This window comes from Aplidium turbinatum, chromosome 14 (assembly GCF_918807975.1).
Source record: "Aplidium turbinatum chromosome 14, kaAplTurb1.1, whole genome shotgun sequence".
Lineage (NCBI taxonomy): Eukaryota > Metazoa > Chordata > Ascidiacea > Aplousobranchia > Polyclinidae > Aplidium > Aplidium turbinatum.
In genome coordinates this window covers 10,267,146-10,295,113 of record NC_137485.1, presented here as the reverse complement: position 1 = coordinate 10,295,113, position 27,968 = coordinate 10,267,146, and the positions used below count along the sequence as shown (strand labels likewise).

Sequence of the window (27,968 nt, the reverse complement as noted above, 5' to 3'; positions counted from 1 at the left end):
AATTAGGGCTATTAACACCATTGCTAGTGCAGTGAGTCTTGGTGTATTTAATATGTGCTAGACTTTTAGATCAGTAGATTACAGAATGAGTTCTATGACTGAAAAGAAATATGTTACATTACGAAAACGACTCGATCAACTGGGGTATCGTCAAGCTCTGGGAATTGAATCCTTACCTTTGGTGAGTAGAATAAGTTGTTTCCAACTTAGCATTGCCTATCTAATACATTTCTTGCCTATGTTCAAACAGCTCATTTACCATATAAATGTGAGTAGTCAATAATTTGTTGGTTTGTTTGATGGGTAATAGACTTACTAATGAAACATGATAGTATAATACACATTGTATGAATTGTAAACTTGTAGAGTTGTAAACTTACTTTGTAGAGGTTTCTTGCATGTTTTTGAAGTTAGAGCTGCTTGAATACATTCATATACAGTGATTACCGGTACCCTACTTTTTGAATTCAATTTGCTTTAACAGTATTAATATATAGTATATTACTTAGTGGGCTAGTCCTATAAATGCTCAAAAATAATAATTTTAGTTCTAGATTAGGAGTGGGAAATTGTTTTGAATTAAAGTGTTTTAAACTTTTAAAAGTAGCTATTTGAGTGGATATAATTAATATAGAATATTGGAGAACTTTACAGTGGATGAGTAAAATATCAATAGTATCGCTTGAAGTCGAAATTTAACACTTAAAAATTAATATGAAAATGAATAACATGCACTTAATTCTTTGTTCATTTTCATTATCGCCATTACTGGTAGTTGAACAATAATGTATCAGTTGTAGCAGCTTTTTATTATCAGCTGATGTACAATGCAAGAAGTTGCATCATTTCAGGGGTTTTTGATTTTATCTCAGATTTTTCCTCACTTTTACATTTCCCCTGTTTATTGAAACATTTGCTCCAATGCACCTTTAGCCTGTCAATTATGTCATCCGACGCTTGGATGAAAAGTTGTGTTTAAATTTTTTCTTTCTAAGAATTTATTGCCAAAAGTTCTATCAAATCAAAATTACTTAATCAATTTGATGACAATAAAAAGGTTGATTTGAGTGTCTTTGCATCCAACCTTATTAAATAAAATGCAACTACATCTACTTTTCCCTAAATTAGCTTGTTAACTATGCTTCATTTTGAGTACTAAAGACTTGGTACGGTATCTCTATCGGGTGCAACCTAGTTCGTACCTTGAACCATTCGTACAGTCAGTTCGTACCATGAAAAGATCAAGAAAAAAAATTAAAAAAAGCCGAAGTCGCTGATTGCAGTTTAATAGCACAAAGCCGAAGTCGCTGATCGGAGTTTCCCCAAACAATTTGAAACAAACTCGAGGGTTAGGGTTAGCGGAAATTGCGGTTAGCTGAAATTGCAAAACTGCGGAAAAATGTTTGTGGAAACTGCGATCAGCGAGGGTTAGGGTTAAAGCATAGATTACTCTATGGTTAGAGTTAGGGTAAGCGGAAACTGCGGTTAGCGGAAACTGCGGAAAAATGTTTGCGGAAACTGCGATCAGCGAGGGTTAGAGCATAGATTATTCTATGGTTAGGGTAAAAGTTAGCGGAAACTGCTGGAAAATGTTTGCGGAAACTGCGATCAGCGAGGGTTAGGGTTAGAGCATAGATTACTCTATGGTTAGAATTAGGGTAAGGGTTAACGGAAACTGCGGAAAATTTTTTGCGGAAACTGCGATCAGTGAAGGTTTGGGTTAGAGCATAGATTACTCTATGGTTAGGGTTAGCGGAAACTGCGGAAAAATGTTTGCGGAAACTGCGATCAGCGGACTTCGGTTTTGAGCTATTTTTTCTCTCAATCTTTTCAGGAGGAAAATTTTAAAATCGAAGGTTTGGGTTAGAGCATAGATTACTCTATGGTTAGGGTTAGCGGAAACTGCGGAAAAATGTTTGCGGAAACTGCGGTCAGCATACTTCGGTTTTGAGCTATTTTTTCTTTCGATCTTTTCAGGAAGAAAATATTGAAATGATTGCGGAAACTGCAATCAGCGACTTTGGCTTTTTTTAATTTTTTCTCTCGATTTTTTCAAGGTACGAACTGACGGTACAAACTGTTCATGGTACGAACTAGGTTGCATCCTCTCTATCAGACTGTTTTTTTACTGTTTTAAAATCTGCTAAAAATTGACTTAGTGCTAAATTCAAAAAACTGTTATCACTGTTATTATCTTTGAGCAGTCGCCTCTTGTTGAGTTGGTTGACTGCTAAGATAGTTACCGGTAGTAGTTTGGTCAGTTATGTTGTTTCAATAACAGCAATGGCTTTATTTTAGCATTTACAACCTTCCCCTGCTGAAAAGTATTTTACTGCTACTTCCTTTGAGTAAAATTAAACCTAAAATTGTACCTTAATCCCCGACAAAAGTAATTTTCATGCTGAGATGTAGCCATAATTATTTTACTAAAATTATAGTCACAGCAACTTGCCCTTTGCATGTGGGTATTGGCTGGCTAGTCGATTATTTCTGTTCATTCATAAACTTGATGTCAGTGACATGAGTAAAGCTTTGAGCATGTTCGAATTCAGGCACACAGAAAGTAATTTTAGACATGCTTACACCATTACACCAGGCATAGTGCTGAGCTGGCACATATATATAATAACGTTCCACTTCAATTGTTATCAATTGAATTAAATACTATCGTGATGTGTGAATTAAAAGATGTTGAAAGTTCCATTTAAGTGTAGATAACCATTCTGAAATTAGTGTGATAATAATCTAGTTTGGTTATCTTTTTCCCCATTTCTGTGGAGCTAATGGGTTATACTGTATACCTCAATTTACTTATTCCTGGGTTGAAAGTGGTGATGACATGCTTGAAGATGAACATGAAAAATTAGGGATCTACTTCATTGCCTTCCTGTTTACTTGATTTTAATTTTCAATCACTAGGTATAAGCATGGATAATAAGACTTGACAAAATCATGTGTAAAACAAATCGCCCAGACCCCAGCAGGGTTGTCGGTATTTTACCCGACCCAAAAAAACCCAGGTGGGTTTTTTTGAAAAAACCCACTTAAAAAAACCAAAAAAAACCCAGAGCATCATATTTGTCCAGTTTTTATTAGAAAATTAAAAAAATGAACAAAAACATTACAAGGCACTTAAAACAAACTTTAAATTAGGACTTAAGGATGTGATTGTGAAGTAAATTTCCAAGAATAAACTGAAAACGCAGTGGATATTGTATGTACAGTACACAAAAATCAAGTAATGCCACTTTGTGTATACTACATTAAAACTCATTTAGAAGGCCTTATAGTTAAACTGGTGAAAGTACTACTCTACTGCAGTCTGTATATATGATGTGAAATGCAATTTAGGAGGCTATTTACCAATTACAGATTCTGGATTCTAATGCATGGCTGTTTCAGAGCATTTGCCTAAATGGCCATTGGCCACGCAATTGCTCATCCATTACTATATATAATATATATATAAATGATAAAAATATTTAAACATGATGGCATAAATGCTCCTTGCCTTCAAATCTAAAGCAAATGATGCAATAATGTGATTTTTACCACGGTAGCATCAACTTGGTATAGAAATCAGTGGATGATGCAACATCCAACTTGATCTTGAAATTAATGGATCATGCAACATTCAAGCAACTAGTGCATTATTTTATTCGTAAAAAGTAGTTTTGAAGTGAAATAAGCATGAATCTACCTTTTTTTGCATCATTTTTAAAAAAACCCAATAAAACCCAAAAAAACCCGGACGGGTTGGGCTTTTTTAAAAAAACCCGGGTTTTTCTCAACCCTGGACCCCAGATGTGTAAATTTTATTAGATGAATTGCCTTTTTATAATATCTGTGGTGCATTCAACTGTAAAAATCAAATTTGCATTTGCACAATGCACAGTACAATGGCAAAAGACAACGACACTAGTTTGTGGTTATTTTTGCTCTGTTTTGTAGGTGGAGCGCTTGTTTAGTGACTTGCTTCATACAACAGACAGTTTAAAGAAGTCTAAACTCGGTGCAACTAAAAGTGCCAGAACTTCGATCACTGACAGTTCTCAGCTTATTGAAGAGGCAATAGAACCTTATAAACTTGATAATGCTCGTCTTGTCAAAGAAAATAACACTCTGCATCAAAATTTAGTCAAAACCAGAGAAGATTTGGAAATTTCTATGAGAAGTAGGTACTTTGTGTCGCAAAATGTGCAATTCTATTTACAATAATCTAATAGTCTGCAGTCATCCTAGTTTTTGTCATCTCTTGATCAAAACACCACTGTAATCTGTTCGCAGTGATAGCTTTGATTTTGTGAATATGACATTTGTTGCGAAACTATATGTATTTTTTCAAGAACTATGAAAATATATTTTCCATCTTTCTACTCCATATTTCATTTATTATTGCATGTAGTATTGTAGTAGCCTACTGCTAATTTGCATTCATAAAATACTGGCTGCACGCAGATGTTCATTGTTTAGTTAGTTTTACCACAGCAATAATGAAAGTTAGGTTTGTTTCGATATTGCTATATCTTTACCTGGCATTTATTCAATTTTGCTTTAAAATTAACAATTTATATACACTTTAGTGTAAGCTTAAAAGCACTAAATGCCTAGTGAACAACCTCATTCAATTCTTACTGTTGTCAGTTGACAGTTAACATGCCATCAACGCCCAACATTTTTGTAGTGCATGGTCTACATCTTTTTATTTCTTTATATTCTAAACGTGAACAAGTTTTTAAACCTTATCATTTTACCACAGACATATACAACATATACATATTGTATATGTCTGTGGTTGAAGAAAGTGACCTCTTTACCAAAATTGTATTATTATTTTACAGCATTGAAAGCATCCGTTCGAAAACTAGAGCACGAAAATGCCGACTTGAGGTTCTTGAACACGCAGTACATCCATAAGGTCAAGGCTGTGGAGCGAGAGAATGCAACCAAAATAGAAACGATCCAAAAGCTACAAGAAAAAAATCTGCAAGCTGTTATCCAAACACCTGGTGAGATGTCGCTGCTTGCGTTCTTGGTTGAATCCTATCTCGTCAATTCGATTCTGTGATAGTTTAGCTTAATTTGCACCAGTAGAACGCATCATGCTATTTAACTAAATGCCTGGTGAACAGCATCATTCAATTTTTGATTCTGTATGTTGATTTTTCTTAAAATATAAGTACGAGTATGCATGTTGGATAAAAGTGTGTGCCCTTTTTTTCGCATTGATATTTGGTACTAAAAATGTGAAGCACGCAAAAGATTTATATTGAAATCAATTTTTGGGGTCTGCATCACGTCTTATGTCGTAAGTTATTGTGAACTGGAGATTAAAATAGTAATTCTGTTGAAAAACTGTTAGTGTTACGGTAAGTTTTATTAAAGTTTATGTTTTTGCAATAATTGTGTTGTGCAATCTAATAGTCAGCTCAAAGCTTATTTCCGTGTTTGTGTTTTTGCTGAAACGCAGTAGGCTTACTATGTGACTTTTAGTCGAACACCTTCATCATTTCTTTTTAAACATTGTCACATTTAGTTCCACTTGTTTCTCTTCCAAAACTTCTTACTGTTAAATTTTTATTAATATTTATCATGGATAAGTTATTAGTCTGAGATGTGTCACTTTCATCTGTTTTTCTAACCAGTCGCGTTTTTGTCACTCAGCAGTTGAAAATTTAGATTAGATGGACGGGAAAGCAAGGAGGCCCATCTTGATGTCCATCATCAGGCAGGCAATTAAGTGCCCTGCCAAAGACACAGCCGCGTGCTTTTGATAGTTGTCGAACCCGCCCTTGTAAAAGTTGACAGCCAGTCATTGTGCATTCTAGGAGGAAAGAAGAGAAGCATTCCATTCAGACGACAGCGCATGCAGATCGATTCAACTCTTCCTCAATCTGAATCGTCGTCATTTATTTCTTCACAACCAGATGACCCTTACGTTGCCGATCTCGTACAGGTAGGTCGTATCCTTCAAACGACAAGTTGAATTAATTATGCGGTACGGTATTTGATTTTTTATATTTTTTGGTTGATTTATTTTACACCGGTTCACACGTTATGAAAAAAATATATAAACAATAATACTACAAAAAGTGCTTATTGCCAAGCAAAAAAGCCAAGCAGAGCAAATTACATCAAATATAGTTACTACAAAACCTCTACAAGTCTACAACTGGTTTCACCATAAAAGGGGGATTATCGGAAGGCCCTTATTCCAATAGATTTTATTTGTTTCCCCCGTTTAGGGTGAGACTGTAGAGCTTTTAGAAATAAATCACTATGATTGATGAAAAAAAATATATATATATTATATAAAAAACAATGAAAACTATTAATACTACAAAAAGTGCTCAATGCTAAGCAAAAAGGCAAAGCAGAGCGAATTAAATCAAATATAGTTATTACTATCTGAAGCCTTCAGATTGTAATAACTATATTTGATTTATATATTATATATATATATCTACCGCAAAATCTTATAACAGTATATATCGTTATTGAAATTTCAATTTTTACCAGGTTGCTGATACAAAAATCAATGAACTGAGTACGGAGGTTAAGAAACTTGAAGAACTGCAAGACATAAATTCTGACAAAATAAAGAACTTGAAGCAGCAGGTAAAGCGTCGTTTACCGTCAAAAACTGTAGATTAATAGAACGGTATTTACCCGTTCGCCCACCAAAACTGTAGTTCCATAGTTCAATATCAATGCAAAAGTGACAAGTTAGATCTAGTTTGGGTAATGATGCTTGATCAATATTTGTTTTTTTGACATTTTGTTTCCATACAGACGTGTCATAATAACGAGACCATACTATATGTAAACTAGAGATGTCACTAGGAATGTGCGCAGAAGCTTTGACTTTTTTCTGCTGATTAAAATAACGTTCTGTTGAATCTAAAACTACGAGCTTTCAATCTTGTTTCATGGCGAATTTCTTTTCTTACTCCTGGGGTTTGCCATTTTTGCTTTTACTCATTGGCATGTTGTTCTGGTTTTACTCCAATCCAACATGGCGCGTGCCCATCTTTTCCGCACTTTTTTCTGTCGACACTCCCTTTGTTGAACATTAACTTCCAAGTCGGAAGTTACCTGCTTTCAATGAAAAATGTCCGTTTTCATACTACTGCTTTCTCTTGTACACGAAATGTATTCCTGGATTGGCCGTTTTATAAAGTTGTGCCTTGTGCTTGCATTTACAGTAGATTCGCTAGATGCCTCATGAACTAGTGTCGATTAAACTGTTGATTGTATTATCGCTTGCTGGCGCTGTCGAGTTGCGTTGTCTGTATATTGAAAGTTCGTATCAACTCTTTTTTCAAACGCATTTGAAAACAAGTGAAAGTACGTGTCTGTGGAGAGGATATTCCTCCATTAATCTTTCAGACAAGAAGTCTTTAATACGTGCGGACTGCGAAACAACGTTTGACAAGTTATTGTTTTTGCGTTTTTTGAAAATGTAGTCCCAGTTACACCAGTCTGTGGCGAACCTCAAAGAGCACATTATACATTGTTTAGTTTTTCAACCAACGGGACATGTGGAGTTGTGGACCTCACAGACCCTAACATTGAGACAGCGCACTGGTTACAGCAGTTAGAGAGTATTGCCTGCATTTCTGCCTTATAAGCAAGAAAAGTGGTAGAGTCATCAGTTCAATAATGCCAAAGATCATGTTTCCTGCACGGCATTCATTATTGATGTTGATATACTGTAACATCAACGATCGACAATTCATTTTGTTGTAAAATTGCTTGCGTTCTTTTAGTGACTCCAGGCTAGAGCTAGACTACCAGGACATGTTGAAAATAATATCCAGCTTTACTTGCAACCTTGACCAATAAGCATCCTATAAATAAATATTGTGCTTTGGCGAGTAGTGTATTTTATGCATTAAATTTATTGCACAGGTATTTTGACGAAGTAGCCTGCTTTAGCTTATCGGCTTCTCTTGTTCCAACGTAGAAGAAATTTTCAGCCATTTAACATGTCATTTATTTTTTCGTGAAGTGGTGGGGAAGGGTCAAGAGGCGGTATTTCTAATCTTAGTTACTTGGACAATATTCAACATTGTTAACTAAGCAGATAAAGTATCAATACTTCTGTCAAGGCCCAACGCATTGAGATATGGCGAGTGCGATTGGTTACTTTAACAACCAATCACAATCTACTTGCGCCCGTGGCAACTGATTTGAAAAACATCAGCTGGCTCAATTCAGGCAGCGAGTGTGTGGTTGAATGGAATTTAAAGTTTTGTTTGTTTTGACGGCATTTCTTTGTTGCTTGACGTTAAATTGAAGTAAACACAACGAAGCTGTCAGTTCTCTCTAATCGTGGCGTTCAGTCCGGCGTTTGTCGAAAGTGGTGTATTTGTTCATTCACTCTTCGGAGAATAGAAAGAAATAAAGGAAGAGAAATTCTTGTGTTTACTACGATTGCTATCTCGCTTTCTGATATAATAGCTTGTCAGCTAATCTAAATTTCTTGCGGCAAGTTCGGACAAAATCGTTCAGTTGCTTTTCCGTTGGTGTTTCGAAGTAAGCCTCAAGAAATAATCATCTAAGTTACCGTTGCTATGACCAGTTTTCAAGTTAAGGTCGGGTGTCCATGCTGTTCCAGAACAATTCAGGGTTCATGTTTTGTTGCTGTTGTTTTGTTTGCATAATTTAGTTAGCATTGAGGTCAAGAAAATGTGCTTAGCCATGAGAATTTACTGAAGATATTACGTGAGAGAATTATGCTGAGAAAGATTTCCAGCTTAGATTTGCTTACGAGATTGAGGCTAGATTATACAATTATACATCTTGTGATATTTCAGCTTAGTTTGCACCAGAAGAACGTGTATCATGTTATTTAATTAAATGCCTGGTTCAATTTATTTTCAATCATTCAATTTTTAGCTTAGTTTTATTAAATCGTTTGGAAATTACGCTACACAAGCGTACTCCGCACCAACATGTTTACTTTTTCAGTCAAACATTGTCGAGCGTAAGCTAATGAAAAATCATAGAAAAGTGGTGAATTATATCTTTTTATGTCAGTGAGCTTTATTTTGTCATGTTAATGTGATACTGTTCTGATGATGTTACAAGGCATCATATTTTGAGCTTAGAACTTTTAAAAGATATGAAGTGGAGTTAGAAACATGTCCATTGCTCTTGTGCATTACTTCAGCCTCGTTTTGATAAACTTTAAAAAGTCTACTCTTTTTACATCATTTTAACGTCTGATAACTTAAATACAATGCAAGGACAGCTGCTTTTCTATCCAGAAAGTTCGTGAAGTAGTTAAGAGCATTTCTAGCACGACTTAATTCACATAACTGTCGCTTTGGTTTGCTACGATTCGACTAATTACTGCTATAATATGGTGTCTTTTTAGTGACATACCTTTTTGTATAAGTAGTAATGCGTAAGGTGATGCTAATATAAGAAAAACTGTATTGAATCGCTATGTCTTATCGGAACCGGAGCAGATCTAGCCCTCGAGTAGGTGTCTTGTTTAATGTTTCATGCTTTGCATCACTTTCAAGTTTTTTGCTTTTCAATTTTGGCCTCAGGTTCATATCATTGTTGAGACTAGATATCGGGACATTGTGCTGTTTGTTTGATTTCACACAATTCAGATGTGCAATTTTGTTGTTCCATTCTCTAAAACCACGAATTGAACGAGACTGCAAATTTTCCGTCGTATGTTTTTCGACCTGAAAACTCCACATATTCTGTGAAACGATTTCCAGTGGTTTTTGTCGAGTTTGTAAGACTGCTGCCTCAGGTCGATTTTATATCTGATTTCGATGTAACTCGTGGTTTTTAAGCCGACTCTGCGTAAATGTTTTGTGCATTTGGTGGCAATTCTTTGACACCAACTGCACCAAGCCAACAGCTCATTTGTTTTGTTAAATCTACGTCTGCAGACGTTGTATCAACGTAAAATGTGACTGATAATGATTTGATTGCTAGATGCACATGTTTGAAACGATTTTCATTGAGCATCACGACATACCTAAACTGTTTAAAAGCCCATAATTTATATGTTCATTCATTTTCATCTTCGTTACTTGCAGGTGGAAGGCCGAGATCGCGAAATTGATCGCCTCAACCGGTCGTTAGAGGGCGGCAGACCACATGACGTCGTATCGTTAGAAGCGAAACATAGAAGCAATGAAAGACTAATCTCCCATCTCAATTTGCAGGTATGTTAATACAACAACAAAACATAAAGGATAAAGCACTTTCTAATCATGAATATTAACGAACTGACACACTTATTAGTTATTACACCTTCTTCTTCTTCTTCTTCTCTCGTTTGACTTGTAGTAGCTTAGATTGGCAATGCCTCCTCGTGCAGCCAAGATACGGTAGTTGGGTCCAGTTGTCGAATACCAATGATTCTACTTATTACAATTAATGATTCCGGTTATTACACCTAATATGTTGTATCCAGTCTAGTTCATAAAGCGTAGAATTGACGTCATATTACCCTCATGACTTGTGGCTTTTAGAATTAGGTGTAAGTCCAATTTAAAAACTTTTGTTAAGACTTTCTAAACCCGTTGTATATCTTACTTGTCAAGATCTTTCAAATGCGCTTGCTGCCTTTCAGGTTGACTACCTCCAACAAACTAATCAGGAACTGGAGGACAGGATAAAAGAGCTTGAAGATGGCAAAGGATTGGCTGTGGCGGATAGCCAGAGGTTGGGAAGAGAAGTGGATCGCTTGCACTCCGAACTTCGAGACATCGACAGACTCGCCCAACAACTAGAGCAAGAGAAACAGGTTCGCTTCCTCCCCCGGCTTCACTTGTCAATTTTCAGCGTTTTCCTTCATATTTGAATTAACGGGTTCCATCGCTTCAACTTGATGGGGGTGACAATTTTAAAGCAAACGTTGAAAAACGTTTCTAAGTTACTGTTAATGCTGGGTTTCTATTAAAAGCATGCTAGAGTACGTCGGTCTACAAATGGTAGCTCACAACAGTTTTAAACGGATGCTTTTAAAACTTTTTTTAAACAAAAAACTTTAAACTGAAAGTTAGTTTTGCTTTCACATTTCAAAATCTCATCTAAATCCATGGGATTTGCAACAAATTATGTTGAACATCAGCGTGTGTTTTTTTTTTGTTTAGTTTATACGCACTTGCTTTCACACAGGATGCCGTCGTTGTGGCAGATCGTGAAATTCACGAAGCCAAGCTGGAGCTTCGCAATTCACAAAGACAAGGTGAATGTGCTGAAACACGCCTACTGGATGCCCAATCTGTAAGTGTCTTTTGGAATTAGCTACTCTAGAGAATAGTCAAGTGTTGGCTATGTAGTTGAATTTTCTTTTCTGTAAGTTTTACGCGTTAGAGTTTGAGAGCAGTGTGTATTCTCCTTAGATCATTTTGAAGATGAATTCTGGTGCAAATGTTGTATAGATGTGCTCTTGTGAATGACACCTATTTGCTCTTGTAAATGACACCCCAAATTACCACATGTACAATGTTCTCGTAAGAAGTGGGCTAAGAACGTAACAGCAATGATATTCAAACAATAGAGAAAAGAAGCGAAGGCCATCGCTGCAAAAAAATAAACTGTCACTCTCGCTAGGGGAGGCTAAACCGAATTGGGATGATGTAGCCTATCATGCGAGTGGTGAAAGCCCTGTTACAAAGTTCGAAAGGGGGCCGGTGCTACACCGCTCAAGAACTTTTAACAGGGTTGCTAAAGGCATGCCTGAAGATTGGACACATGGATTGGCTTCCTTGCCTTCCCGTTCTCATTATCTAAAATGTTTAACCAAGAACGTAACGTAAGTCTAGATTCGACAAAAAAGCACATCAATCAGCAAAGCAGTTAATGAGCGTTGCCATTCACCCGGTTGGCAATTCGAGAACGCGCTTAAAACTCTACTTCTGTACCAGGAGCGCAACCGAATGATCATGGAGAACAGCGACTTGCAGGCTGAAGTGGACGCTGCGAAGCTTGACGTTGAGAGACTGAATACTTTGCTGGATAAAGTGCAGTCCGATAAGCGGCTACTCAGCGACAAAGTTCAAACCATGTCGGCTAAAGGTATGTTCTTATCCGCTTGTTCGTTTTGTTTCATTGAATCTATTTCAGTTTGTTGTGGCAAATACCCTTCTTTGGGCATCAGAAGGCGCCTTAAAATGTAACTTTTTCCTGTCATTAGTGGATTTTATTTGAATATGGAAAGTACAGTACTTCTAATTTAATCCAAAATTAAAGAGCCCAAAATGCAGATACTAAAATGTTCAGCAAAAGTTTCGAAAACTAAACTGTCTTTGTCTTCAGTGCTATTGAAATTTTAGCATTCTATTGCATGCCTCTAAACTGCTTTATTTTTCCGGTGACTAAGCATGGCCTCTCAGAGCTTCCCGGCGGCCAAATTATTGCACTCGGCGGCCAAAATAAAAAATCGGTTAAAAATTCTTGTTTTAAAAATCGCTTAATTCAATATCGTGATTTTTCGGTCACTCAGGTAAGAACAACGCAAACAAGGCCCTGAAACATATTTGCAGTTGTATTTAAATACAGTGCTCTCCAAGTAGGAGTAGAGCTAGTCTGGTTAGACTGGTTTTATACCTCGGCGTTCAGCGTTTTTGCCAAAAACTGCCTTGTTTATGAAAAAGGTTGTAAAGGTAGGTAAAAGGAAAAAAAATGACGCAAACGTAAGTGGCGAAAAAAAGTTTCGAATACCAACGAAGTGGAGAAATGTTGGCTTGGGGAAGCCGGCGACCAAACATGGCCTACCGGTGCAGTAGTTTTGGAGGCCGTTTGACGACTTCCCTGCGGCCATAGCCGCCGGGAACTTAGATGCTTGCTATGGTTTTCATCTTTAGTGCTTTCTCTAACTTGTATGCCAAGTTAAAATCAGGATACTGTTTTCTCACTTGTTACATTATTAGCAAGCTTGTTGCTGCACTCATATCTACACTTATCTAATTCCTGATCCTTGCGTCAAGGTGACAGACGTTTGACTATCTTTTTATTTACTTTTTTAACTTGACTTAGCAACATTAAACTTGTACTTCGCAGAAAAAAGCTTAGTTTTGGAGCTTGAGAAATACCGCACCAGTCCATCCCGCGCAAGGAGGCGAGATAAGTCTCCAAGCAAGCTGGACTCGTTTGTGCGCACTTTAGAACAGGAACGTGATCATTACAGGGATGAATGTGATGTCTTGCAGACAATGTTACAGGTTGGTTGTTTATTTCTTATGTAACCGAAGGTTTTTTTCTTATTTGGAACCCCTTTAATAGCTCGGTAATCGGATAATGAACACTTTCTATCATAGACATGAGACAACGTCGTCATAATGGTTCATTACTGCCTTTAGACGTTTGAGGTTAAATGTTCTTGTAAAATCTTTGGATTTTTTAATCGTAACCGGTTTGATGATTTTATGGTATAGGAATGCAGAGGGAGGGCTAGCCGTTCAAATAGCCCTCGGTCACGCAGCCCAGCCAGGTCAACCCCTTCAAAGAAGGTTAGTTTTTATATACCTGTAGTTGCTTTTCACGTTTTACTAATGGCCGCGTATTCCCATGGCACAGTTCTCTTCAAAGTGGCTATTATTTGTTTCAATTTGAGAATTTTTGCATTATTTCTTGGTTCATAAAACATTTCTCGAAATGACATTTTACTGCCTTCTTTGCTGTGGTGCTCTTTTGACCAAAATTTCCCGGCAGTAGTTTCAATTATAACTCAGTCAGTAAACTACTGTATATTTATTTGCACTGATCCAACCTTTGCTGGTCTGCTTTTCTGGCTTGGAGCAGGTCAGATAACAGGCCGTGCTGCTTTTTGATACGACACGATCAGTTTTAAGCCTTGTTTTAAGTGAAAAATGCAAGAAAGTTGTTAAAAATGTAGTAGAAATCATACAACTATCACATGTGAAGTGTTCATATGATTTGCTCGTGTCTGTTCAAGGTGAATATTCTGTTCATAAACAGATCATCCGTAATCAAGTAAATTTGTATCTGTGAAAAAGCATTCACAAAAAGTAAGTGATTTTAACCGACTCAATTGCGCCAGCTACCGAATGAAACCGACGCCCTTAAGAAACGCTTGAAGGAAGCAGAGGGCGAGCGGGATTTCTTCAAACGCGAGCACAAGCTGCTTTATACCATTACCAAAGGCAGGCGAGCCATCGCCACGTCAAAACTTTCCGGCCTACCCATGGTGGGGTAATATTTGTGCAACACGCATGACTACCTTTCGTGATCCTTCATTCATATGATGCATGACCGATGATTATATCACATTTTTGTTTTCCATCTAATTTTTCCCAGGAGGATAACCAATCTACTACCACTGAGTGCGAAACCACCTACACTTTTATTTATAAAATTTACTTTTGCACTTTGCATACTTTTATTTTTGCACTAATTAACATATTTCCATTGCCTTATATTGGTCAAAGCGGCACAATTTCTCTTTTAAAACCGCGTTTAACTTTGCGGCTATGTATTCAAAGCAATGTAATCGGTTTGATACAGCACAAGAATTGACTCATATTATTAATGTCAATTTAATAATATGCACATCTGTGACACATTCATCGCTGGGTGGCATGGGAATGGCGGAGTTTTGAGCAATGAAGCGAAGTGTCATGCAACAATTTTGTTTGTAATTATCTATTAACATTCTTTGTTTTCCTTAAAGGCAGTTGGTTTTACATGTTGTTGTATTTTTCCAGCGGTTACTGCCTATGAAAAGTTTGGTTTTAAAAGAATTGTCGATGTCTTTAATTGACGGCTTCTGCTATAATTCTTGTCGTTATTTCGTGGTATGATGTTGATACCTTTTTTACACAGCAGATTATTGGCAGTCAGCAGAGCATTTCCATTACGTAAGCACTTTGCTTTCACGTCATGTTCACTTGCAGGGCAACGATAACAATGAATCTTACCAGCAGCTTTTGAGGGAGCGAGATGAGTTACAAACCATGTTGAACAAGTTTGAGCGACACATGGCTGAGATCCAAGCCAACGTAAAGGTCTTGACTCAAGAGAGAGACAAAACCAACATGCTGTATGAACAGGTGAGCACTGTTTGGACTTTTGATTGCTGCCAAACTGTTGATAGACTGTCCTTCGACCACACTGCTCGACGGGTACGACACAGTTCACCACTTGAAAACAATTTTAAAAACTGGTTAAAAGACTACAAGCTTATTAATGTGTGAATTGTGAAATTGCTGTATGAAACTACTATTATCTAATGGAGATAATAGTAGTTTCATACAGCAATTTCACAATTCACTCTATGTTGCCTAGGTTAGGGTGCACCATTTGCCCCAAAAAATTTAAAACTTCTGTCATTTCATCCTAACTTTTTTTTACTTGTGAGGTTAGCTTAGTAAAAGACTACTTCAAAATTTTGTATCGTTTGGATAAAGTTTGACCCCCCCAGCCGGCCATTATTTAAGGCCACCTACAACACTTTTTGATGATTTTTGCCACTAGAGCGCGCTGTGGATAATAATCAACTAACAGTTTAGTTTCAGCAGATGCCTCTCTTCTTTCTCATTCATTAAAAATAAAATTGGTCAAAATAGGATGAGAGGGTGCAGAAATATAGGGAATTTTATATAATTTTATGCTTAAGAGCGCCTCTAGTGGTGATACTACATAATCAAATAACTAGTTTGTTTGTTATCCAAATCAAATGAAACTGGTGTCTAACTCCCCATTTTCGAGGGTGGAGATTTTATTTTTGATGCTTGGTTTTAACAGATTTGGTACTGAATGATAAAACATCATATTTTTTTATTTTACACTACTGTATGCAAAAGATGAAATTGTGTTATTACGGAGAATTGCGGTTTTTTATATTAGCTTACACAAAATGAGATGTTTAATGGAGAACTAAAGCAATGGCTTATTTATTGCAATAAACTAGCCTAATAAATTTACAAAAGAATTTGCCTATATCATTGTCACTTCAATTGAGGCAAATTACACTGGGGAACAATTTTGAAAAAAGTTTTGTTGACTTTGATTTCACACTTGATTTAGGCTAATTCCGGTGTGCTGATTTCAAAAATGTGGCCAGTTTTTTTCTATCACGCTAAGTTTTTGGTCTACAGCATACATCCAAAATATGCAACTTTACACGACTTTAGCCATATAGCTTTTCTATATGTACGTAATAGGAATGCACAAGCAAATCATATAGTAAGTTATATACAAGAAGGGTCAACTGAATTATTAAGCAACAAAGGCACAGGCATCGATTTAGGTCGATGCTTTTTCCCACATTTTTGGTTGGAGGATGCAATCATCCAACAAAACTAGATTAGAATGGTAAAATTGAAGTTAGTTGCTTGCCACTTTCAACCATGTATATAGACCGTTTGTTTGTTAGAATACTATCATGTCTGCTACTGCGTCTGCTGTTTCTCGTCGTCAGTGTGTAAATAACCTGGTTTCCTTTTGCTATATATATTTGCGTCAGTTTTGCTATTCCTAGCCAAAGAAAACATGTCAGTGCATCTGTCAAATAAGCCTACTTTGCATATTTTAAAATAAAACTTGGTGATAAAGATAAGTCTTGAGCACCCCACAAGGTATGCAAGCAGTGTATCGAGAGTTTGGTATTCAAATTGGTATTCGAAACACCTACGCTCGAAGATTTGGATCATGATGAATGTCTTATTGATGGCAGGCCTAATGATGAAGATTTTGAAATTGAAGATGATTCAGAACTTGGAGTATTCCATCGGCATGAGTTGAATGATTTGAGACTAGGAAAAAAGCTTCGGAACTTAGCATCCAGACTAAATGAGAAAAATTTACTTGGAAAAGGAGCGACGGTATCGTACTTTCGATCGAGAGAAAGTGTGTTTTTACCGTACTGTAGTAACAGTGGCTTTGTGTATTGCCATGATGTAAAAGGTTTACTACAGGAGTTGGGAATTCCGATCTACAACTTAACTGAATGGCGAATGTTCATTGACAGCTCAAAGAGGAGCTTAGTACGTCCTTCTCCATAATGTCAATTTATTAGGTGCAGTACCAATTGCACATTCAGTTAGTCTTCGTGAAGAATACGGAAACATAAAAAGAGTTATGGAATCGTTGCAATATCACAAGCACAATTGGATCATATGTTTTGACTTTAAAATTGTATGTTTTCTTCTTGGTCAGCAACACAGATACACAAAGTACCCCCGCTATTTGTGTATGTGGAACAGCAGAGCCCAGATGAGCACTGGATGGAGAGGAATTGGCCTCCGAGATCTGACCTTAAACCTGGTGATCCCAATATTATACATGAGCCCCTTGTTGACAAAGAGAAAATTATTTTCCCACTGCATATAAAGCTCGACCTAATGAAGCAATTCGTTAAAGCATTGTCAACTGAAAGCAACTGTTTCAATCACCTCGTTTTGGCTTTTCCTGGCCTGTCAAAACAACAAATTAAGGCTGGTGTATTTGATGGTCCACAAGTTTGGCAACTCATCAAAGATGAACGATTCTGTGGTTCAATGTCAGAATTGAAAGAAAATGCGTGGTTATCATTTAAAAACCTTGTCAAGGGATGTCTTGGGAATACACGGGCAGAGAATTATATTGAAATTGTTCAGAGGCTATTGGAAAGCTACAAAGAACTTGGCTGCAACATGAGCATCAAGATGCATTTTTTGCATTGCCATCTTGCTAATTTCCAGGAAAACATTGGTGTGGTCAGGGATGAGTATGGAGAAAGATTCCACCAAGATCTGAAGGTGATGGAGGATATAGTGATATATGAGTGAATGAGGATATAGTGCTCTATAGTGACTAATTTGTAAAATAAGCATTAAAAATGAATTCTCCACCCTCAAAAATAGGGCTTAAACACCAGTTTCATTTGATTTGGATGAGAAAAAAGCAAGATATTTGATAATGTATTGTCACCACTAGAGGTGCTCTTAAGCATAAGAATGTATAAAGTTGCCTATATTTCTGCATCCTCTCATCCAATTTTGACCAACCTTTTTTTAAATGATTTAGTAAGAAGAGAGGCATCTGTTGAAACTAAATTGTTAGTTGTGTATTTTACACATCGCCCTCTAGTGGTAAAAATCGCCAAAAAGTGTTGTAGGTGGCCTTAAATAATGGCCGGCTGGGGGGGTCAAACCTTGTCCAATCAACTCAAAATTTTGGAATGGTTATTTTTTAAGCTAACCTCACAAGCAAAAAAAAGTTAGGCTTTCTTGTAAAAAGTTGGGGCAAATGGTGCACCCTAGCCTAGGTATTAACTTAACCGTAAACTTGATAAAAATGTGATTGTACAATATCAAAACTACTCTTTTGAGTAAGTGGAGATATATTATTTTTGATGATCCACCGTCAGTTATCAGTATATTCTTGATGATATTGATTCAGTTTTAGCTGCTTTTTCTTCTAAGGGCTCTGGCCTGAATGAATCTGACTGGCGAAGCCGACGAAGTGATCCATGTGGTAACTGTTCGTTTCGCTTGGCAGAAAAAAACTTATTTCCTCCAGGAAACGGAATTCTTGTATGTCAGTTGATGAAACTATGTTCTGTTAATCTTCAGTCCAACGAAGAACTCCAGCGCCTGCGTCGTGAATACGTTCGCTCGCCGAAGTCACCGAAAGCGTCGCTGACGGCGCAAGCGATCCTCCGGCGCGTGGAGAACGAGAGAGACACATCGATCGCCGATCTTCGACGAATGACAACAGAGAGGGACAGTTTGAGAGAAAGATTGAATGTGAGTTTTTGTGCTTTGTTGTCACCATGGGCTGTGACAACTGTAGAGGTTCATGGTCATTTCATAACTGTATGTTTTTTTAGTTTACTATTTGTTAGTAGCAATTTTTTTTTAACTTTTTTTTATAGACAAATGTTTGTAATTGCTAATTCTTCTTACTGCTTTTTGTATTGCTATAGTAAGCTGAATTATTTTTTAAATATTGAACGTGTACATCAATTTGAGTGATAACTTTGCAGTTTGCATTAAAGATGTCTGTTGGTTGGTTTTCATATTCTACTTGGTACCGTTGTAGAGCATTAGTCGTTTATCGAGTTACTCCAGTGTAGCATTTTGCTACCAAGCCAGACAACAAACTCCATCGTTTGCAGACGTTGAATTAATGTAAAAACTTTGAATTATGCTGTCTTGAAAGTAGCTGCAGTAGCACTGGTTGTTATAAAGAGGAGGGGCTTGATGTTTGCCAGTTATTCCTGCTTCGCTCACTCTACTTTACAAATCCAAGAGAAGTTAATTGAGCCGCCGGGAAAAGTACATATGAAGCATCTCCCTGACATTAACCCCCGACTTTGACGACCACAGATCCAGCAGGAACAATCCATCAACGAACGCTCTAGACTTGAGCAGAGAGCAGAAGACTTGGAAAACAAAGCAAGAGCTTTAGGCCAAGAAAGATTAGATTTACAGGTATGTGTTTTCTTTGATTCAAATCAGTTTCGAAAAACATCTCAAAGGAAAATAATGTAACATCGCGAGCTGTTTGCATCGGTTGGATGCAGACGTTGAATCAATATAAAAAAGACAGATTTTGCTAACCGGGTCGCATTCTTCCAGAGCCGAGTCGACTCCTTGAAGGACATCAACCTGGCACAGGAGGATGACATTAAAGCTCTTAGATTGAAGATCCAACAAGTTGAAGAAGATTACCAAGTCACGAGGAACGAACTGGACGACATCAAGTACGTTAAAAAATCTAGACACTTTTTACCATTTACGTCGTTTCAACGTCATCTGATAAAAACTTCCCAGCAAATTTAATCTAAAATTTTAGTAACAAATGACTCTTGGACCGTGTCAAGTCATTTCCTGCGTTTTTTTTTGCAGAGTCTTGAAATCTCAAGTGGAATCTTCTCTGGATAACACGCAGAGAAATTTGTCGAGGAAGTCAACGGATCTCGCTATGGCGGAAGACCGTGTCAGAACACTGGAGGTAGATTATGTGCTAATGTGAAAGGAACGTTGTTTAATGACGTGTTATGTAACATTCTTCAGACTACTTATTGGTGAGCAACCGAACCTGAGCGGCCATAACCAACAGAGTGGATGTAGGTGATATGAGCCAGGGTGATCGGAACTCTTGAATTTGATTCTACATTTTCAACACGCATTTTTATCATATAAAAACCTAGAAAGACCTTTCAACTCGTGCTTTCAGGGCCTATTCAAATACCATACTGCTACACTGTCCGACCCAGACAGAAAATCCGTCGATTTTACATTGATTCAACGTCTGCAGATGTTGAATCTGTGTAAAAGACGACTGATTTGCTGTTTGGAGAACAGGTTTACCGTGTTGCGTAATTTGGCGACATGCACCGCGACGCATTGGCAGGATGGAAGGAAAAGTAAGAAAAATGGCCCCCTTTGATCCCTGGGTACTTTAATTGCTCCCAACTTTCAGCTGTAGAGAGCGTTTTTGATGCTTGGGTATAACTTAATCAAAAAATCAAATCAAAACTGGAAAAAGATTAAGCTTGATAAAAATAACGTCTGTTTTTCGATAGCCAATCGTAGCAATGAATTCACAGTGAACCAATTCACACAATACACAACGTCGATTCAATGTTGCAAAAAAAAGCTTGAATCGTTGTGATTTGACATTGTTTTTGTATTATGTCTTCACCCGCACAGAATCGCATCGACGAGTTGCTCGACAATGCGACAAAGCAATCGGAGGAGGCCGCCAGCCTCAGAGCGACAACCACCGCCTTGGATCGGGAGAAGGATGCTCTCCAAGCCGCTCTGGATGAGAGGACGGAGCGAGCTGCATCCTTGGATGACCAGGTGTCCAGGAGGGACCGGGAGATTTCGGATATGAGACTCGCCATTGCTAATGTTGAAGTAAGCCATGATGGAAATTTTAGTTTGATTTAAATTTGATGATGAAGCTGAGCAAAAGTTTGATATTTTTAGACGTGAAAAAACGCTTAAGTTACGTAAAAACTAACTTTTCTATCTTGCTTGTAATTTAAGCCATAATCAAACTTGTATTAAAGAAAACTATATGTTAATGTATGTGATTGACAAAAGTGAGGGTTTTTATTGCACTCCCTAGCTCTTATACTTTAGTATATGTCACGAACTTTGTTGCAATGTTCAGTTTGTGTTTTGTTTCCCACTGCACTTGCACTAACTTTCTATCCTTTTTCTAACCGCCAGGCGAAACTGGATCGAGCTGGCGACGATCTGGCGAGTTCTGAGCGCGAGGTGCGAAGCTTACGTCGGCAACTCGACTCGACGCAAAGCGATCTGACCGATGCCGCGAGGTCCAAAGAAACCGCTTGTAGGGAAAACAGAAGGTGAATGTCTATATTCCTCATTTTTTGCCTGGTTGAGTAGGAAAAAGCGTTTGACTTACGTTAAAAAGAACATGGTTTATTTGGTTTAAAAACCATCAAAGACAAGCGCCCGTGTCAAGCAAGACATTTAATAATTTGAAGGCGGACATAAAGATTGGCTTTCATTTCTTCTTGTTCACTTAGTCTAAGTCTTGTGAATGATGTTTACTGTTTAGCGTTAAGTTAGCGAAAAGTATTAATCACTGTGCTGTTTTTTTTTATTTTGTTGATAAATTAGATTTTTAGCTGCCGTGTTTTGTTCAGCAAGTGTAGTAAAATGATAATTGCTTTTCCTGACGCTATGAAATGTCGAAAATGCTCTATACAAAATCTGTTTCAATGAATCTTTTTCTGTGAGTGTTAACAATATAACCAAAGATGTTGAATGTGACTATAAGTTAACTAACGAGCACATAGACACAAAACAACTTCATCAAAGCATTTAACACTGAGCTTAGAGCAATGCTTAAGCCAACTCCTTCAACCTTGTTTCATTATAAGAATTTGAAGCGATTGGTGCAAAGTTTCTCCGAAAATAGTTCATCAGAATCTTTATTGTATCACTCAGGCTCCAAGATGACCTTTCAACTTTAACCCGAGAGAACCAGGATCTAAACATCGAGCTTGATGACGCATTAAGGGAGCGGGATGACCTAAAGAGGCAGGTGGAGGATAATATGGTCCGCATCACTTCGTTGGATGGAACAATTGCATCTAAGGCAAGATGAACTTCTTCAATAAAAAATCTACATTGTATGATACCAGCGGCCGGTAAACCACACATTTGATCTCAATGTTGGTTGGTTGGTATTGAATCTTTATTCTCGGACTGGAAAAGCTTCCTTGAGAGCTTATTCCTGGCAGTTTTGCATACTCGTAGAAGCTTTGAACTACTGACGCAGGCCCAGTTACCGAGGTTGAAAGAGTGAAGTTTTCCGATTGTTGAAGTGTTGTCTGTGAATTATTCCATCCACTAGATACCGCTGAATGTAGAACAGTCCTGAAATGCGTTGCTCAGTCGCACACTCCGAGAGCCGAACCAGCGCCGCTTGATCTGGAGGCTTTTTCGTGCAGAACGTTAGGCACTCAACCAACTGAGCTATCGTTGCGGTCAATGTATTCTACTTCGCATGTATCGGAAGCTTTGGGATTATAAAAACTAAGATAATTTCTCAAATTTACATCACAGAAAATTAAGTTTTTGGTAAAGACTGCAAGTCGAATGCGTTTGTCTTGTTTGCTCTTTGTATCAAAATGATGCTGAACCACTTGATGTGAGATGTACAGTAAAAGTAAGGTTCGCGGCATATTGGTTTGTCATCATGATACGGACCTGGCGTTTTTTACTCGATTGTTTTAGTAGTTTGGTACGGTGGCTTGATCATCTTTCCATGATTTCCACACTGTTTTATAATCAATGTACTGCTCTTGGCAATTCCTTTTGCTCGGTTGTTTCATTAGTTTTTGTATGTTTATATTGTTTATGTTGTATTAACAAGTACAAATGAAGGTAATTTTTTTTTCTCGCGCAAGGTAACTACTGCACACCGAGATAACTCTATGAAGATCTTTTTCTGCTCCGTGCCAATCTGTTACCCGTTTTATCGATTCATTGCGGTCCTTTTTACTAATCGAGTTTTTTTTTCAGGATCGTGAGTTGCAAGATGTGCTGGATCAGTACCGCAAGGTGTCGTCAGATCGTGACTCAGCAGAAAGCCGATATCGAGTAGCGAGTGACGAATCACAAACGTTACGGAACGAGCTGCTCTCGATCGACAGCGAGCGGAAGAGATGCTGCGACAGGATGGCGACTCTAGAACGTGAAATATCCGATTATGTTCATGTAAGAATCTGCCATTCCAAATTATTGATGAAGACGCAACATTTTTCTTATAACATCGCCTGCAAGGACGAGTGGTGAAGGTGCCCGCCCGGCAATCGAAAGGGCGTCGGTTCGACACCCGTCGAGGGCATGCTGTTGTATTTAATGACATGCTTAAATAGAAGGACAAAGCTCCGCTTCATTGCCTTCAGGATCGACCTTTTTTTTTACATTGATTCAACGTCTGCAGACGTTAAATCAATGTAAAAAAACGGTTAATTTGCTGTTTGGACTGTGCTCGATCAATAAGAAGTGTAGAAAAGAACTCTGTTCACCAAGAACAAAGTTGGCATAGACCTGACTTTGTTTAAAAGTTAATTTAAAGAGCAGAGATGGTTTATAAATGAGTTTGTTTTTCAGTTTTTAACAAAAAGTCTCACAAACATTTGACTTTGAAATTGATTTCAATATAGTGTATCGCCAATAATAATGAACAGATCTGTGGAGTCTAGGCAAAAATATGTTTCGACTTTGAACAAGTCTAAATCCTTTTGGCCCCACAGGCCTGCTAATTAGAGCTCAGCTGCGACCCTCATACACAGTCACACCAGAAACTGAATATTTGCCATAAACGTCGAACTTCACAACTTCATTAAAGCGATCAAATGAGATTTATTGATTGACAGCCTGCGCATGTTCGTAGGCTCAACAAACGTACGAAGCCCAGATATCGAGCATGACTGCATCAGTGGCCAACTCAGAGTCAGATCTGAGCCGGATGCGGAGCGAAAAGAACATACTGAAAGATGATCTTCAGTCGGTGCGAGATTTGAACGCCAAGTTGGATTCTTGCAAGGAGCAAATGGCCAGGAAATTGGCAGCTAATAACGTGGAACTAGAACAGGTTTGCTGACTGCTTGAAGAGCTTGACTTAATGTTATTAAAAGTCATTATGTGCTCACAAATGCATAATTACAACCTGACAAAGGTGAGTAGCACTGTTGTTTCACTTATTCACTCAGTCTCAACCTTCAGCACATTGGGATATTTTTTCTTTTTATCGCATTGTTCTTTCTTTGTTGTTATGGTTTTTTTTTATCTTTTCCTTTTACTAATTGTTTTCTCTCTTTTCTTTTTTCTTGTAGTACTTGTCTTTTTTCTTTCTAAAAAAAAGTTATTGTTGTATTTTTTCTCTTTTTTAATCTCTTTTTCATATTCCTTTTACTAATTGTTTTCTCTCTTCTCTTTTTTCTTTTACTTGTCTTTTTTTTCTTTTTACAGCATTCTTACTTTTCTCTTTCTGATTTCTTTCGAGAGATGTTCTCCCATTGGTGAACGCCGACCATCTAATGAATTTTATTTTCGGTTCAGTTGCGTTCAAGTTATGAAGACTTGAATCGGGAGCTGGACATCGTGCACAAGCATCTAGACACTGAAAGGGCTGGAAATAAAAACTTGGAAGAATTGGTGTCCGGAGCACGAGAGAAAGAATTCCAAGCCCAACTAGACGCCCAAGAACAAAAGTCTGAAGGCCAGCTTCTTCGAGATAAACTGGCTTTAAATGAAAGCAAACTGTAAGTTAGCAAAATCACTTACTTTTACGTTAATGCAACGTCGTTCAGACGTTCGTTTAACGTTAAACCGACTAAGGCCTGTGTTTCAAGCTGTTGTCAAATCTTTGCAATGAGTTTGATTTTATCAATTTCCCAGACAGCAAAATCAATCATTTTTACATTGCATTTAATGTAACAATGGCCGATTTTGCTGTCTGGGTTGGTATGGTACTCTATTCCTTAACTTCATTCAACATTCCGTCTTTGCCCGTGATGATAACAAACCAACTTTTTCTCCCCAGGCAAAGCATGGGACGGGAAGTCGCCTCCCTCCGGGACCGAACATCCCACTTGGATGCTGAGCTTGAAGTGGCCAAGCGTCACCTCACCAACGAGCGTTATGAACGGTAATTATAAACACGCGTGTATTATAAATAAAACGCTGTGTCTCCAACTCCAAAAGCATATTTGCCTTGTAGTAGGTACAAAACCAGCTAGCAAAACCGTCCCTTTTTGCATTAATTCAACGTCTTTAAGACTATAAAAAAAGCGAATCGTGCCTGCTGGGCAGGCGGAATGAAGAACATCTACAAAAATGTGATAACTTTACTGTGCAGACTAGAACCAATACATTGAGAGCCCAGCTGAGTGCGGACATTTTGAACCGAAAGCTTTGGATTTTTTGTAATTTTAAACCGGTGGTTACATTTTGTTCAGATACTAAAATTGTCTTTTGTAAACGGAGGGATGCGATAAGAGGGGTGTTTGCTTCAAAATCAGCCAATCAGCTTATAAATCAGCCATGCTTATTACGATTTACAAGCTGCTGTTATTTTCAGAGAGCGAGCTGTCCAAGAGTTGAGACGGCACGGTCTACCGTCCCCGGGTCTTTCCCGGTTGAGTCGCCCCCTTTCCCCAGTATCCCGCCCCCGATCGGGAAGCCCCGGCCGCGTTTCGTTCTTAGACGACGGAAGATGATTTCATGAATAAACAGTCTCGTGATCGAACGAGTCACGTGACCAGCTCCTATCACATGAATTTTCATCTTGGTGACGTTGTATAAACGGAAAATGACGAGACTTTCTCAAAGTTTCACCTACATCGAGCAAGTTTACTGGTTTCACCTTCTCTATATGAAAACTATTCAATCTTCCACTGATAATTCCCATTACGGTGCATTTTTTTTTTCAATCGGAGTTGTGATTGTCCCGATCATTTTCATAAAGCTGCTACTGTGCAAGGCTGCTCCACTGCACTTGCTCTTAGAAACCCCAGCAAGCAAATCCGTTCCAAATTGCATTGATTCTACATTGTTGAAGCAATCTAATAGAGGACTGATTTGCTTGCTGGGGAAATCTTGATTCTATTTTGCTTCTTTGTACATACAGTTGCTCGGATCGTCATTTGCCAAAGCAGTATACTGTACAACATCGTACGCTTTTATCACATTAGCCGAAAGTATTTTATTTTATTTTTGCCAACCAGCTGTTAGCATAAAGTAGTTCAATCAAAACGGCATCTTGGAACAGACGAGCAAGAAATATCAGACAGAAATCAACCGCTTTTTACATTGATTCAACGTCTGCAGACGTTGAATCAATGTAAAAAGTAGTTGATTTGCTCTCTGGGTAATTACTAGTTGTTACTGATCTTCGCGATTTGTGGTGCAGAGAGAATTTCCGAAGTATGAACCTGTAAGCCCCGCCAAGCACGCAAAAGTTGCCATGTTTTTGTCATCGCACGACGTCGAAACGATGTAAAAAAGCAACTTTTGCTTGCTTGGGAAGAACCGTTCTGACGGGGCAAGTAGGCTGCTCCGTGCCTCACCATATTTCCATAGCTGTGAACGTGATTTTGAGTTTAACTTTCCTAATTTGTGTTTTGTAAATAAGTACTGTAGGTTGTATTACCGTAGCTCGTCGTATATTTAATATGCAAACAGGAGGTAAGAACAAAATGCCTCCAACAAAACACATCGTTTTTACGTTATTTTAACGCTTAACAATGTTGAATAAGCGTAAAATTATCTTTTGTGTGTTTGGTATTTATAGCGCAGTAAAGCAACAGTTTATTTTTGTACCACTCGTTTAGAAAGTTTGTATTTTGTATCTTTTGTGCCTGGAAGTATTTGCCAAATGAATAATAATAACTTCATGTCACCGAAATCTAAAAGTCCAAAGTATTTTTCGATCAATTGGTCAACGATCCGATATTATTCCATGGATTGAGCGACTTTCAGCTGGACCCAAATCAACCGCTTTTTTACAGTGATTCAACGTCTGCAGACGTGTACAAAACGGTTGATTTGCTGTCTGGGTAGCTAACTGTCGTGTTAATTTCTTAACCCAACTTTGTCGTATGAACTCTAATTCACTGGCGTTGATTGAAATGGATTTCTACCTTTGTTACAACGCCGGGATGGTGTCAATTTTTTGCTTGCAGAGTCAATTTATTCTGTAAATGGTTTTCTCGCACAAAATATATCTTATGTTTGGATTGAATTTGAACAGAAATCTTCAGACAGCATTTCCCGTTTGTGACCTTGGAAATTCAGCTTGAGTTGGAAGACGCTCTTCATTCGCTGACCAATCCCCGGTGATTGAGTTGTGACAGTCGTAGAGTTGGATTGCTTTGACTGAACTATGGATTGCACGATAACCACTCGCACGATTAACTCAGTCACTTTTGCAGTAACGTACGTAGATAGACCCCCCCACACTGTTGAGAGTAAATCAGGGTGAACACTAGTGAACAGTAAACACTAAACACAGTAATTTGATCGATAACAACTTGTGTTTTCGCGTCAAACAACCATATTTATAACCTTAAAGTGCAACTGCACAATCGAATTAACATTGAACTAGAATCCATTGCCAAGACATCCGGTACCGGTAGAAAATTCTCTTACAATTGAGGCCCACAGCCAAGAAACCGACCTTTGCCCCACGCTCACTTGCACTTCTCTCTGACGCTACCTGGAAGTGGCAAGCTCGTCAACGCCATCTGGTGATGTGACGTCAGTTCAAGGCGAACTTAGTGGAGACCAAACTAGCCGAGATTGCAAAAGCGATTGTCGCTTCGAGGTCTGTCTCGAACTGACGTCATAATCCCGTGTGTTGGGTAATACAATCCGCCATTGCAGGAACGTGGCCGAAAATACAAGCGCGTGGAGAACCATGGTTTTGATAATAATTTTCATTGAGGCCTCAGAGGTGGGTATGTATAGATTGAAACATGCTATTTCAAA

The 27,968-nt window shown here is 38.0% G+C and overlaps 1 protein-coding gene across 3 annotated transcripts; it reads left to right on the top strand.

The window, feature by feature from the left end:
- Positions 1 to 2: 2 nt before the first annotated feature.
- Positions 3 to 27,223, top strand: LOC145783400 (centrosomal protein of 135 kDa-like). 3 transcript variants are annotated; one of them, XM_082595260.1, is made up of 25 exons: positions 3 to 181; positions 3,952 to 4,174; positions 4,842 to 5,009; positions 5,829 to 5,956; positions 6,520 to 6,618; positions 10,068 to 10,196; positions 10,607 to 10,780; positions 11,155 to 11,262; positions 11,907 to 12,057; positions 13,042 to 13,202; positions 13,416 to 13,490; positions 14,042 to 14,188; positions 14,895 to 15,050; positions 18,555 to 18,728; positions 19,311 to 19,415; positions 19,563 to 19,687; positions 19,833 to 19,938; positions 20,640 to 20,849; positions 21,168 to 21,307; positions 21,915 to 22,065; positions 22,995 to 23,189; positions 23,872 to 24,072; positions 24,540 to 24,742; positions 25,024 to 25,128; positions 25,561 to 27,223. In XM_082595260.1, the coding sequence occupies exons 1-25, from the start codon at positions 86 to 88 to the stop codon at positions 25,697 to 25,699; spliced, it is 3,669 nt and encodes a 1,222-aa protein (XP_082451386.1). In that variant the 5' UTR covers positions 3 to 85; the 3' UTR covers positions 25,700 to 27,223. The 3 variants fall into 3 exon arrangements, with proteins under 3 accessions (XP_082451386.1, XP_082451387.1, XP_082451388.1); XM_082595261.1 differs by lacking the exon at positions 14,042 to 14,188; XM_082595262.1 differs by lacking the exons at positions 3 to 181; positions 3,952 to 4,174; positions 4,842 to 5,009; positions 5,829 to 5,956; positions 6,520 to 6,618 and adding an exon at positions 9,382 to 9,489.
- Positions 27,224 to 27,968: the final 745 nt, after the last annotated feature.